General features: G+C 48.1%; 7 protein-coding genes across 9 annotated transcripts; 4 read left to right on the forward strand and 3 right to left on the reverse strand.

The window, feature by feature from the left end:
* Positions 1-2: 2 nt before the first annotated feature.
* Positions 3-2,362, reverse strand: Muc (midline uncoordinated). 2 transcript variants are annotated; one of them, XM_064059951.1, is made up of 6 exons: positions 1,962-2,362; positions 1,530-1,884; positions 1,277-1,475; positions 886-1,222; positions 477-776; positions 3-429 (listed from the first exon to the last, which is right to left on the reverse strand). In XM_064059951.1, the coding sequence occupies exons 1-6, from the start codon at positions 2,078-2,080 to the stop codon at positions 300-302; spliced, it is 1,440 nt and encodes a 479-aa protein (XP_063916021.1). In that variant the 5' UTR covers positions 2,081-2,362; the 3' UTR covers positions 3-299. The 2 variants fall into 2 exon arrangements, with proteins under 2 accessions (XP_063916021.1, XP_063916020.1); XM_064059950.1 differs by having other exon boundaries at positions 886-1,475; positions 1,962-2,361.
* A 178-nt stretch (positions 2,363-2,540) lies between these two features.
* On the forward strand, positions 2,541-4,918 carry Sec6 (Secretory 6). Its single transcript, XM_064059940.1, has one exon. The coding sequence runs from the start codon at positions 2,672-2,674 to the stop codon at positions 4,898-4,900; it is 2,229 nt and encodes a 742-aa protein (XP_063916010.1). The 5' UTR covers positions 2,541-2,671; the 3' UTR covers positions 4,901-4,918.
* A 189-nt stretch (positions 4,919-5,107) lies between these two features.
* On the forward strand, positions 5,108-7,425 carry LOC135132025 (hexamerin-like). Its single transcript, XM_064059941.1, has 3 exons — positions 5,108-5,229; positions 5,276-6,240; positions 6,293-7,425. Exons 1-3 carry the CDS (start codon positions 5,142-5,144, stop codon positions 7,349-7,351), a joined length of 2,112 nt encoding a protein of 703 aa, XP_063916011.1. The 5' UTR covers positions 5,108-5,141; the 3' UTR covers positions 7,352-7,425.
* On the reverse strand, positions 7,393-11,737 carry LOC135132036 (short-chain specific acyl-CoA dehydrogenase, mitochondrial-like). 2 transcript variants are annotated; one of them, XM_064059955.1, is made up of 7 exons: positions 11,647-11,737; positions 8,876-8,972; positions 8,674-8,819; positions 8,364-8,622; positions 8,029-8,319; positions 7,812-7,981; positions 7,393-7,770 (listed from the first exon to the last, which is right to left on the reverse strand). In XM_064059955.1, exons 2-7 carry the CDS (start codon positions 8,910-8,912, stop codon positions 7,471-7,473), a joined length of 1,203 nt encoding a protein of 400 aa, XP_063916025.1. In that variant the 5' UTR covers positions 8,913-8,972; positions 11,647-11,737; the 3' UTR covers positions 7,393-7,470. The 2 variants fall into 2 exon arrangements, with proteins under 2 accessions (XP_063916025.1, XP_063916024.1); XM_064059954.1 differs by lacking the exon at positions 11,647-11,737 and having other exon boundaries at positions 8,876-9,055.
* LOC135132039 (uncharacterized) lies at positions 9,129-10,319 on the reverse strand. The gene is made up of 5 exons (XM_064059958.1): positions 9,917-10,319; positions 9,705-9,871; positions 9,581-9,659; positions 9,323-9,532; positions 9,129-9,274 (listed from the first exon to the last, which is right to left on the reverse strand). The coding sequence occupies exons 1-5, from the start codon at positions 10,199-10,201 to the stop codon at positions 9,200-9,202; spliced, it is 816 nt and encodes a 271-aa protein (XP_063916028.1). The 5' UTR covers positions 10,202-10,319; the 3' UTR covers positions 9,129-9,199.
* LOC135132037 (ribokinase-like) lies at positions 10,468-11,932 on the forward strand. Its single transcript, XM_064059956.1, has 6 exons — positions 10,468-10,568; positions 10,625-10,805; positions 10,852-10,984; positions 11,031-11,315; positions 11,361-11,488; positions 11,538-11,932. Exons 2-6 carry the CDS (start codon positions 10,753-10,755, stop codon positions 11,854-11,856), a joined length of 918 nt encoding a protein of 305 aa, XP_063916026.1. The 5' UTR covers positions 10,468-10,568; positions 10,625-10,752; the 3' UTR covers positions 11,857-11,932.
* A 150-nt stretch (positions 11,933-12,082) lies between these two features.
* Positions 12,083-12,951, forward strand: LOC135132040 (type-1 angiotensin II receptor-associated protein). Its single transcript, XM_064059959.1, has 4 exons — positions 12,083-12,214; positions 12,259-12,405; positions 12,452-12,635; positions 12,687-12,951. The coding sequence occupies exons 1-4, from the start codon at positions 12,176-12,178 to the stop codon at positions 12,809-12,811; spliced, it is 495 nt and encodes a 164-aa protein (XP_063916029.1). The 5' UTR covers positions 12,083-12,175; the 3' UTR covers positions 12,812-12,951.
* Positions 12,952-12,993: the final 42 nt, after the last annotated feature.

Raw genomic sequence — 12,993 nt, forward strand, 5'->3', positions numbered from 1 at the left:
GCTCTATGTACAATAGTTTTATTTATACTTAAATACATAAATACAGTTTTCAACAAAGAATGCCAACTTTTATAAAGAGCGATATTCTGAAGTCTCCACAACGCGACAAACGATAAATGAACAGGAAATGTATCCTCCAAAACCGTTCCCCTCGCGTAAACTCAACCTTAAATGCAAAAATATACAGATGGAGGGATCCCGACTTACACGAACGGCCAAGTTCTGGAAGACATGAAATGACTTGCTACGGTACACCTCCCGAACTCATGAAATGAATGACGCACTTAACCTATAATAACTTAGAGGATCATCGTTTCGGGGTCTTCTATGAAGGAACGCAACCATTTCAGCCACTGGGCACCCACCGCCCCGTCCACCACTCTATGGTCGCAGCTTATCGTAAACGTCATGAATTCAGCTTGTCTGAATCTACAAACGGGAGTTAATTGGGCGTAAATTGACCCTTAAAGACTTACCCTTTCTCTGACTCGTCCGCAATCAAGCGTTTCTGGGTGGTGCCCACCGCCAATATACAGCTTTGTGGGGGGTTTACAATGGCACAGAAATTATCGACACCGAACATGCCTAAGTTTGACACGCTGATGGTACCACCTTGGAATTCCTGAGGCTGGAGTTTGCCCTCGCGGGCCTTGGCCGCCAAACCTTTAACTATTTTACTAATGTCGATGACGCCTTTGGAGTCGGCGCCGAACACAATGGGGGTGAGTAGGCCGCGGTCGGTCGACACGGCCACGCTAACATCCACAGAAGAGTACCTAAAATAACGGGGCTACTTTTACAAAATTGTCTAGTAGGCTATTTGACAGTTATAACTGTCAATGCATTGCCAACTTAATTTTTTTAACATTAAATGTCCGCACTTACTGTCTGATCACGCTGTCCATCCACGCCGAATTCGCCTCGGGCACCTTCTTCGACGCCATCGCCACCGCCTTCACAATAAAATCGTTCACACTCAACTTCACCTTCTCCTTCTCCAGCTTCTTGTTGAAGCGCGCCCTCAACTTGAGTAGTTTGTCCACGTTGCACTCGATCGATAGGTAATAGTGGGGTATTGTCTGCTTGGACTGCAGCAGTCTCTTGGCGATGGTGCCCCTCATTCCGGTCACGGGAATATCGACGTAGGGGGCGCCGCTGGGGACGTTGGCGGGCATGGGCGCTGACGGCGCCTTCGCCGCCGCCGGAGCACCTGGGGGTGGCGCTGCCGCCAACTTATCAAGATCTGCGGACGTTATGGAGCCGTAAAGTCCAGTACCTGTACCCTGGAGGCGTATATTGCGCTGCTCGGCGAGCCGCTTGGCCATGGGACTGGCGTAGACGCGGTCGCTGGGGGCCGACGACGGCGGCGGCACCGTGGGTGGCGCCGGGGCTGGAGGGGGTGTGGGGGCGGCGACGGCGGGCGCGGGGGCCGGTGGCGCGGCCGGCTTGGCGGGCGCCGCGGCGGCGGCGTCGTCCTGTAACGAAACATTGACGTTCTAGTTATCACAATTGCGTAATTAAGAAATTACCTTGAAGTCTTTAAAGGCGGCAACGTCCGCCTGGTTTTCCACAATCACGCAGACTAGTTTCCCGATGGGGACATCCTTGGTGCCCGCCGCCACTAAAATTTTCGCCAGGAAGCCCTCCTCTGGAGTCTCGAAACCCATGGTGGCTTTATCGGTTTCGATTTCCGCCAGCAAGTCCCCCTCGTTCAGTCTGTCGCCCTCCTTTTTCTCCCAGCTGATGATGGTCCCTAGTTCCATCGTCGGGGACAGCGCTGGCAGCAGCACCCTCGTGTGCGCGGGGTAGTCGGTTGCGTAGCGCCGCGCCAAGCTGACGGAAGGGCCCTGCCATTCCAGCGGCCTGTGTTCTCTCAGAAGACTCCTAAAAAAGTGAGGTTATGGTTACGCAAACTCGGTAAAAATAGCCCATTTATGTAAAGGGGGTGAATGGGGCCCTACCTGTGGTGGTTTTTCCTTTTCGTGATAACGACTGACAGGTTTCGGACCAAGTTGGCACGAACGGCCTTCCTCAAGGTGCCTTTGACGAGTTCGCTTCGCACGACGACCGACCGCAACATCTTGGCTTAAAGTAACTTACGAAGTGATAATAGGAAGATTTTTGGTGTTCTCCTGAGAGCAGAGGGCGACTTGCAGCGGCTCGAGTCGTCTAGGTCATTTAAAAGACTTTCACGACAGAAAGCTGTGACTGTGACGTGCAAATCACACGTTTTTGACGGCGCGTCGGCGTCCTAGCGGGGGAGGCGGCGGGGCTTGCAACGGAGAGGTGGAGAGATAACGTGGAGCGCCGAAGGCAGGAAATTGGTCCCGAAGTGCAACAAAAACCGAAAAAAATTGCGCGATTATGCAACCAGTTATATAATCCCGCATGACCACCAACCCCACAAAACCAAACACAAAACACCCTACAATGTTTTGCATTTTTTAACGTTAAAAACGTCACTTCCAGATTAAAATTCATTGAATTAATCTCTGTACCTGGGTTTGCGTGAGTCAAGCAAGTTTTTTTTTATCAAGTCCCGCTGAAAATTAAAAAAATCGTGAATACGCAACCCACAAGACACCCCATCTTCACCTGATTGACAATTGACACATCTGTCAAGTGTCAAAACCTCCCGACGTTTTAGGTTACGTCCACCTACAGCCCCTTTATGGCCGACTGCAAGTCCACCATGCGGGAGCTCGAAGCCACCGCCAAGACCTCCGCCACCACGCACGTGATCAACATGTTCCAGCGGCCCGGCCAGCTCGAGAAAGTGGACCAGTTCAAGCGGCGCCTCACCCGCAAGAAAAACTCGGTGGAGGCCCTCCTCAAGTCCGCCATGCAGCAGCAGCTCGACGGCGTCCGCACCGGGCTCAACCAGCTGCACTGCTGCCTCGAAGACGTGCGCGAGATCGACTCCAGCCTCAAGAAGATGTTCGGCTTGTTCTCGGAGGTGCCCCAGTTGTGCAACCAGTTGAACCAAGTGCGCGACGAGAACATGCGGCACTCGCAGTACGTGACGGCGAGGGAGAACCTGAAGCACATCTTCACGGTGCCGGAGAGCGTGGAGAAGACCAAGCAGTGGATCAACGAAGGCAAGTTGCTGCACACGCATCAGTGTCTACGCGACTTGGAGAACTCGAGGGACGATTTGTTGTACGAGTTGCACAAGCTGCCGAATCAGTCGCCGCACGACAAGAGCATGTTGAAGGCGTATTTCGCCGACGTGGAGACGTTGTCGAATATCTTGGAGAAGCAGTTGAGGTTGATTTTGTCGCGGACGTTGAACACGGTGAGGAAGGAGCCGACGGTGATTGTGACGGCGTTGAGGATCATAGAGCGGGAGGAGAAGACGGATCAGGAGACGGTGAAGCAGGGGAAGCTCACGGGGTTTTTGCCGCCGGGGCGGCCTAAGAAATGGAAAGAAATGGCGTTCGAAGTGTTGGAGAAGTCGGTGGCGACGAGAGTCGAAGGTACGCAAGTTGACGAACGAGAAGATAACAAACACTGGTTGATTCGGTACTTGGAGTTGACGCGGCAACTAATCTTGGAGGATCTCCGAGTGGTGAAGACTTTGTGTGTACCTTGCTTCCCCCCACGTTACAACATCATCGACAAGTACATCCAAATGTACCACAATTCGTTGTCGCGGCACCTACAAGAAGTGATTCAGAACGGGCTCCAAGGTAACGAATACGTGACTGTATTATCATGGGTGAACAAAACCTACCACGGTTTCGAGCTACTAGGACACCCGGATTTATTCGAACACACGAAAAACTTAGGCCCTCTACTCCCACAAGCCGTGATGGAGCACCTAGAAAGCGACTACTTGAAGAACATCGAAGCCAACTACATAGAATGGATGCGGAACACTCTAACCTCTGAAGAACAAGAGTGGAGGTCGGACGTAGAACCCACTTCCGACAACTACTCACGTACCGCCGCCCCCATAATCATCTTTCAAATGATCGACCAAAACCTCCAAGTCTCCAACACCATCAGTACCGAAATGACGTGCAAAGTACTAATCGTGAGCATCGAACAAATCATCAACTATGGAGAGTCGTACGGGAAGGCAGTCTTCGACTTCAAAACCAAGTACTTCGAGGACCGAAAACAAGTCCCTTATTTCACCCAATACATGATCATCATCATCAACAACTGTCTCCAATTGAACGAATTGGGTACTCAACTCGAGAAGCAGTACTGGACTTCATCAAGCCCTCCACTCCTCGGGGAGAACTTCAGCAAACTACGCGCCACTTTCATCCAGTTGAGGAACGACGCAGGCGACTATCTCCTAGAGGAATTGTGCATGGATTTGGATAAACACTTCGACGAGTTGTTCAACACGCGCTGGTTGGGTACCACTCTTCCCGTAGACACGATTTGCGCCACGTTGGACGATTATTTCCTAGACTACAACCGACTAAGCGAACCTAATTACAAATTCATCGTCCATCAAGCTCGTGCTTTAGTTTCCAAACGGTATTTAACCGCTCTGTTATCAAAAAGGGTGTCTTTCAAGACCTACGAAGAGAGTGTCCAAGCGGCTGCAAAAATCGTGAAAGAAGCGAAACAGTTAGGGAAGTTGTTGGACACTTTGTGTAGTTTGGAGGGTGATGATCCCTTCGAAACTGTGATTTTGTTGACGGAAGTGCTCAAGAGCGACGACGATATGTTATCGTTTGAACTGCACCGGATCGTCGAGAAGTATCCCGATATCATGGAGGATCATCTGCTGAGGTTGTTGAGTCTGAGAGGGGACTTGGCGAGGTCGGACATACGTGATAAGGTGGCACACTTGCCCAAAGTCAAGATGACGCACCAAAGCAGCGTTTTCCGGACGCTAGTTTTCCCCAAACTTGTTAACCTTAATGTTTTTAATAATTAAAGAATGTATCGAGATAAATCTTCTTTAGCGATTCCCCTCTTCACACTGTGCGGACATAGCATTAACACACCGAGCGTCTGTTGACACTCCAAAACAACCCTTTATCATGTTTACGCACTCATTCATTAAAATCAATCACAACAACGTATTTTTAAAACTAACAAACAAGATAAGAGAGGGTATCAAAGCGTGGAGTCACCGACTTATATAAGCCACCGTCGCCTTTCAGCTGCACACCACCATGAAAGTTCTGATTCTTCTGGTGTGCCTCGGCACCGCGCTCTCCATCGAACCCGAATACGGCGTAGGTCAACGAAAATTCAAAGTTTGTAAGTATCCACACCCCCTCAAGACCAAAATCTAACACTCATTCAGCCGACAAGCTCTTCCTGGAGCGGCAACGCGACCTTCTGCACCTCTTCCAGTTTATTAATCAACCCGACAACGATGCCGAGCACCTGAAAATCTCCAAGACGTACTCGATCGAGGACAACATTGACGCCTATATTAATTCCACGGCGGTGAAGAAGTTCGTGGGGTTGTACAAACAAGGGTTGCTACCAAGGGGTGAGATCTTCTCGTTATTCTATCAAGCGCACCTGGAGCAGGCTATCACTCTGTTCAAACTGTTCTACTACGCTAGAGACTTCAACACGCTGTATAAAACGGCAATTTGGGCTAGAAACAACGTGAACGAGGGGTTGTTTTTGTATTCGTTTTCGACTGCTTTGGTGCACCGGGATGATACTTTCGGTTTTGTGTTGCCACCAATTTACGAGATTTATCCGTACTATTTTTTCAACGGGGAGGATATAGAGAAGGCGCTGAGGTACAAACAACAGTACAACGGTGGTACTAAGACGTACACGATTTATTCCAACTACTCGGGGTACTACCTCAACTTAAACAAAGAACAGTCGCTGTCGTACTACCTGGAAGATGTTGGTCTTAACGCCTTTTACTACTACTGCAACATTTATTATCCCTTCTGGATGGACGGGGTGGAGTTCAAACTCAAAAACGACCGACGTGGGGAACAGTACTACTATTTGTATCAGCAGCTTCTAGCAAGGTACTACCTCGAACGTTTGTCTAACGACCAAGGGGAGATCGAGTTTTTCAACTACGAAGAACCCTTCAAGTATGGGTACTACTCCTCTTTGCGGTACCCCAACGGGCTGGCTTTTCCAAACAGACCCAACTACGCCAAACTCACCGAAACGTATTACAATTACGGGCAATCTTGGACCTTCAAGAGTCGCTACGGATTCGCCTATACAAAAATCCAGGACATAGAAAAGCGCCTGCGGGACTCCATCGACGCTGGGTACATCTTCAAGGTAAACCCCACCTTGCAACCATTAAACTCCCCTATAACCCAGATTTTTACAGAAAGACGGCAAATACATTGACTTGCTAGCGTCAGACCAGATTGACCTCCTGGGTAACTTGATCGAGTCCAACCCGGACTCCGTCCACCCCAATTTCTACGGACCATGGCAAATCTACGCCCGTCACCTCCTGGGGTACTCATACCAACCTCTAAACAAATACAAAGTGGCGCCATCTGCCCTAGAACACTTCGAAACGGCTCAGCGTGACCCCGCCTTCTACCAACTTTACAAACGCATCGTCCTCCACTTCCAACTCTACAAACTCTATTTACCCCCTTACACCTACAACGAGCTCTACTTCCCTGGTGTGAAGGTCGAAAAAGTCGACTTTGATCGCTTATTAACGTACTTTGATTCGTTCGACTCTGATGTGACTAACGCTGTGTACAACGCTCCAAACGAAACGTGGGGTTCTTTCAAGGTGAAAATCCGGCAACAGCGCCTCAACCACAAGCCTTTCACCTACCGAATTAGCGTGAAGTCGGACAAAAGCGAAGAGGCGATAGTTCGGGTGTACCTGGGCCCCAAATTCGACGAGTACGGACGCGTTATCGAAATCGACCAAAATCGTATGAATTTCATCGAACTGGACGTCTTCAAGTACCAACTCCAAACGGGCGAAAACCGGATTGAAAGAAACTCGAGACAGCTGTATTGGTTCGTACCGGATCGTACCACTTCTAGGGACTTGTATCAAAAGGTAGTCGACGCGATTGGCAACACTGAGCAATTCCAGTTGGACTCGAGTGAGGCGTTTTATGGCTTCCCGAACCGACTTTTGTTACCCAAGGGTAAGCGCGAAGGACAAGTCTTCCAGGTTTACGTCATCGTGAACAAGTACCAAGCACCGGGACGTGCCGAGGTGCAACAGAACTATTATTTCCATAGGGTTGGTACGGGAATGAACTACATCGACAACTACGCCTTCGGGTTCCCGTTCGACCGCGCTATTGTCAGTTCGGAGTTCAAAGTACCCAACTCCCGTTTCCAGGAAGTCGTGGTTTATCACAAGAATGTAGACGAATTGAACTCGTCGCAAGCCCAAAACGAACCATAATCTAGGGATTTTCGTTTGGTTATACTATATTGTACGATTGGTTCCCCTGTATCAATATATTTATAAAGCATGAATATCACTGTTTGTGTACAAAAATATCATAAGTAACGCACCCCCAATTAATTTTCTTGAATGACCGCATCCCCTATTAGAAGTTTCTGGATATCGTTAACCCCTGCGTAAATTTCGGTGATCCTGGCGTCCCGATAGTGTCTCTCTGCTGGCATATCGCTCACATACCCCATCCCCCCTAAAATCTGGATGGCCCCATGTGTGATAAAAGTCGCCGCCTCGCTCGCCGCCAACTTCGCCATCGACGACTCCTTGGTGGACTTGGCGGGTCTGTCACACAACGCCGCCGCTCGCCACACTAGTAACCGCGCCGCTTCCAACCTCACCGCCATGTCTGCCAACCGTAACTAAAATCACCAACTGATTCAACCCTAACCTAAAATCTTACTTTGACCGCTTGGTAACTACTAATGGGTTGTCCGAATGTCTTCCTGTGTTTCGAAAACGCCACTGCGAGCTCCAAGGCGGCTTGCGCGATCCCCAAAGCCTGCGCCCCTATCCCCACCCTCGCGTAGTCCAACTGGGTCATCGCCAAAACGAACCCCCCACCGACTTCCCCTAAAACAAAAGTCACTAAACCAGTAAACACTGAAGACCCCTATTACCCAAAACGTTATCCTTGGGGACTTCCACTTCGTCCAGAATCAAGTTACAAGTGGGGGACGCCCTAATTCCTAGTTTCTCGTCTTTTTTACCTAACGTAACCCCGTTTGACGAGAGTGGTAATAAGAATGCCGTTATTCCTTTGTGTTTGAGGGTTTTGTCGACGGTGGCGAAAACCACGGCCGCTTTACCTACAGGGGCGTTGGTCACCCATGATTTGGTACCATTGAGGACGTAGCAGTCGCCGCAGAGCGTCGCTGTGGTGGACACGGCACTGACGTCACTACCGGCCTCTACGACTCAGATTCAAGCTAGTGTGGGTAAGCGGCATACGTACCTGGCTCGCTTAAAGCGAAGCAACCCAAGTCGCCACCCGTAAACCGTCCGAGAAACTCCTCCTTTTGCTCCTGCGTCCCGACTCGATTGACTAAGCCGTTGTATAGAGCGTTGTGGATGGAGACGATGGAGCCCGTGCCTCCGCAACCACGCGCGATTTCCTCCACGGCCACCGCCACGGCGAGAGTGTCATGGCCGCAGCCGCCATATTGCTCCGACACGTTGATCTTCAGCAGACCCAAGTCGCCGATTTTTTCGATCTAGGGGGTTGGTACAAGTGTAACAATATAGTAGTTATTAGCTAGTTATACTTGTTGGGCTGGGAATTTGTGCTCTTTGTCTAGCTGCGCGGCGATTGGTTTCAGCTCGGCTTCAGCAAAGTCGCGACAGGTTTTTTGTAGTAGGCGGTGCTCCGGGGAGAGAGTGTGGAGGCTGAAGCTGCGCTTGTTTGGAACCTCTGTGAATGTTTTAGGGTCACTGACTGTCTTAACCTCTGCATTGTAACTAACTTACCATTGAGGATGACTTTCAGAATTTTTTTCATGGACATGGTTCTTTATGTCGCACGCGTGGTCTACAAGTGGCCTTGAGTATCTCCTGATTATCATTACTGTAATAATGGAAAAATTAAACACGCATTATCAAATGGGCACTTCACATTTTTTGTTCAAGTTGATAAGTCATGATAATGAGTTTCAAGGTTGTGGACGAGGATTTAAATATGATTAACGATGGAAGGGGCTGGGTCACGTGACATTAAAGTCTATTTAATTTAAGTAACTTTATTTATAAATTTATACAAACAAAAGTACAATCAGTCAAACAACCTAAGAAACGTTAAATTCTATCGTAGGTTTCGGGGGTCGTGATTGCGGTTGGGCTGCAACCACTGAAGAGGAAAATAATGCCATCCTAGAAAAAAAAATTAAAATTAGGGTGACAATGAGTTAACAAACGTACTTTCATCAGTCCTGGCAAACTCCTCCAGAAGTCAATATTGGGGATCATTTCCAGCCCCCTCGCTCCCCGTATAAAGTACAATATTAGGCAACCTCCGACAAGATAAACTACCACAGAAATAAAAAATATCAGCAGGAACACTGACCCCGTGCTCATGCCTGGATGGTGCGTAATCACGCACGCATATCGCGACGTAAACGTCAACGTAGGCTACAACAAAATCAAAATTTTCCGGAACCAAACCAACCCCATACTCACATCAGTCCCCTCTGCATTAATCAGTTTAATGAACGACTTGTCGTACGCGGAACACAGCAACTCGATCCTCGCGATGACCCTGCAACCAACCATTAACCCTCGTTTCACCCCCAAAACCACTTACTTCTCGCCGCTCTTGTACACGATCTGGTGCGAGCTTTTCTGCCCCTCGACCGCCGTGAACTTAATCTGTGCACTCTTCCCCACCTGCACCCCATTGAACGCCGTCGTGTTGTAAAACGTTCCATTCGTATAATTGAAAGTCACGTACGTGGTGTTGACTATCATCAGCTACAACAAAGCGTGAGTTGGAGTCGAACCAGAGCTGGGACTCACCGATCCCGAGAACACCGGATTCGTGCTGTTCACGTGCAACTTGCGCGCCGTGGCGTTGAAAGTCCCATCTTTGCAACCCCGGAAATAGACGCTGTTGCCGGCGCCGTCGAAGTCTTCGAGGAATTCGTCGTCTTTGAGCTGTTGCGCCACTTGCGTCAAGTCGATTTTGTTGTATTCGTCGATGTCGCAGACGCACGGATTTTCGCTCAAACATGCACCAACGTCCGTACACTTTACCGCTGATAACAAAACCGCGATTATTAGGAAATTCGGAAATTTAGCCATGACTCATATTTGCAGTGAAAATAAATAAAGTTGGAGGTTAGGGCAATGACAGATGCGCAACAAGTTGACAAGTGACAACTGGCAGAGGGCGCTGCACCGCCAGCGAAAATACGCGAAAACTCGGAAAAACGCAATTTTCCCCACTAGATTATCGTAAAAGGCACGAGCTGCTCGTCTTGTTATGAAATTACACCATAATTACACTAATTACAGCTTCGGAAATAAAAAATGAGCGAAAAAGAGTGTCAGAGGGCGCCACCGTCGCCGTCAAATGTCACTTTCAGTCAAACTTTTCCAGACAATTTCCATCAAAGTGGTTGTATTGAACACACAAAAACGCAAAAACCGGCACCCAAATGGCTACCAAGTACCCAATTCATCGATTTTGTGCCTTTACCCCAAATTCTAACTATCGGTTTTTAGGTTATGTCACTCCCCATCCACATTTGGGATAACAAACACCAGATTTAGATCTTCGCGCGTAATTCCCCTACTTACCCCACTCGTGCGAGGTCATTGAGATAACCCACAGATAACACAACAAACTCAAAATGACGTCCCAATCTATCGTAGTTGTGGGGTCTTGCATGATTGATTTCGTCAGGTAAACCCCATTTCGCGCCCCCACAAACTACAAATTGTGTTCTTAGTTATGCGCCACGTCTCCCTCAAAAGGGTGAAACTATTCACGGCACTCAGTTCGTTACGAACTTTGGAGGAAAAGGGGCCAATCAGTGCGTCGCTGCTGCCAAACTAGGGGGCCAAACGACTCTAGTGGCTCGAGTACTACCCCCCCTTTGTCACTACTTTTCTAAAACGGGTATTCCAGGTCGGCGAGGACTTATGGGGCGACAAATACATCGCCAACTTAAAAGAACAAAAAGTTGAAACTAAATATGTCCAAAAGACGCCGAATTTTTCAAGCGGGATTGCGCAAATCACGGTGGCTGAAACCGGCGACAACCAAATCGTGATAGTGGCGGGGGCCAACACTCAACTGAGCCCCCTAGACGTGGAAAAAGCGAAAAGTGAGATAAGTGCGGCTGCCGTACTAGTTTTACAACTAGAAACCTCAGTGGAAGTCGCGGTTAGGGCTCTGGAGTTGTGTGAAGGGGTAAGCGGGACGTGGTTACAGAGTGACATTGAAGGGGTGTTTTAGGTGTCGGTTTTAAATGGAGCGCCAGGGCTCAGTGACTACGACGCACGGATTTTAACACTACCGACGATTTTTTGTGTAAACGAAACTGAAGCTGAGCTGTTCACAGGACTACCAGTGACAACAAAAAAGTATTCGTTGTTTTGTTTTTTAATCATGGTTTTGAGTTTCACTTTGTAGGGAGGCCGAAACAGCTGCCAGGTTTTTACTTTCCAAGGGGTGTAAAAGCGTCGTGTTGACTCTGGGGGCGCAAGGGACCCTCTACGTGGATAAAACTGAGTGTTTGTACCTTAGTTGTCCCAGTGTCCGGTGCGTGGATTCCACAGGAGCTGGGGATGCATTTATTGGGGCTTTTGCGTTTTTGTTGGCCACTAAGCCCGACCTTCCGATGGCAAAGGTGCTCGAGAGTGCGTGTATTATAGCCTCTGATAGCGTGACGAGGTCGGGGACCCAAATTAGTTTCCCTGGAAAGGAAATCCTGGATAAATGTCCTCTGTAAAGTTAGCGCTTTGTACTTAGGTGACGTGTGAGTTGCCATTGTGGTTATGTTTAAATAAAAGCGGGGGTTGGTTTAATTTAATTTTATACCTTGTGGTGGTTTCACCTTCGGGGGATTGTTATGTTTTGGAATCTTGTAAACGTAACGAACATAACCTCAAACCTTACGTCAATCGGGTTGAAGTCGGTAAGTTAGGAATCTATATCGTGAAAACCGAAAACGGTTGGTACCTCGATTTGACATAAGTAATGTCAAAGTGACAAGTTTATTTTGGATTTTTAATTTTGTTGATAGAATTAGACGTAATAATTTGAATAAAATGCCGTCTTTGCCGCCTATAAGAAACTTTAACTTGAAGGTGCGTGCTTCGCAAGTGTCAGCCCCATTTAATAAATTTTTTAGGTTTTGTTTTTAGCGCATTTTGTTTTCATCGCCCTCAGTTCGATGGGGTATTGGAGCTCCTCGGCTTTTCTGTTTTACAATTTCTTTCTCATACTGTTCCTCGTTTGGAGTATATATCAGCCAGACAGCGAGGAACCGATGCAAATGGTGAAAGCGCAACTTGATTGTTTAGTTTTTATAAAATCGTTTGCAGGCAATCGTAGTTAATGGGGTTTCCATATTCCTAGACATTTTGTTGTTGGTTATGAGTTATCCGAGTGGTGCGGCAGCCGCACGAGAGAAATTTTCTGCAGCCATGTGTATCTTACACTTAATAATTCGGCCTTTTAGTACTATTGTTTTAATTAAGAATTTAGAGGAGAGGTCTGGCTCGGAAGGTGCGGATTGAAGCGATTTTTTTTTATTTTTACTAATGCGAGTGTTAATAGGGGCGCTGTCGGGGTTGTTCGGGGGCAACCAGCAGCAGTCTAGTTACGAAGACATCGATAGGACCGTGCCGCGGTCGTCGTCGCAAGGGGGCTCGTACGATTTCTCCGGCGCCCAACAAATCTAGTAACCAAAAGTACGAATATTTTATAGGCTCACTTCACTAATATATTTTATAATACAGTATAAGCCATTATTTGTATGTATAAATGTAATTACTCATACGTTATTTTTGTTTGTTGTTCAATAATAATATTGATTTCTTAATACGATTCGTAATTTATAAAGTCCATTTCCGCTAGGTCGCGC

This window comes from Zophobas morio, unplaced genomic scaffold (assembly GCF_036711695.1).
Source record: "Zophobas morio isolate AGI-343-1 ecotype UQ-CSIRO unplaced genomic scaffold, CSIRO_AGI_Zmor_V1 ptg000021l, whole genome shotgun sequence".
Classification (NCBI taxonomy): domain Eukaryota; kingdom Metazoa; phylum Arthropoda; class Insecta; order Coleoptera; family Tenebrionidae; genus Zophobas; species Zophobas morio.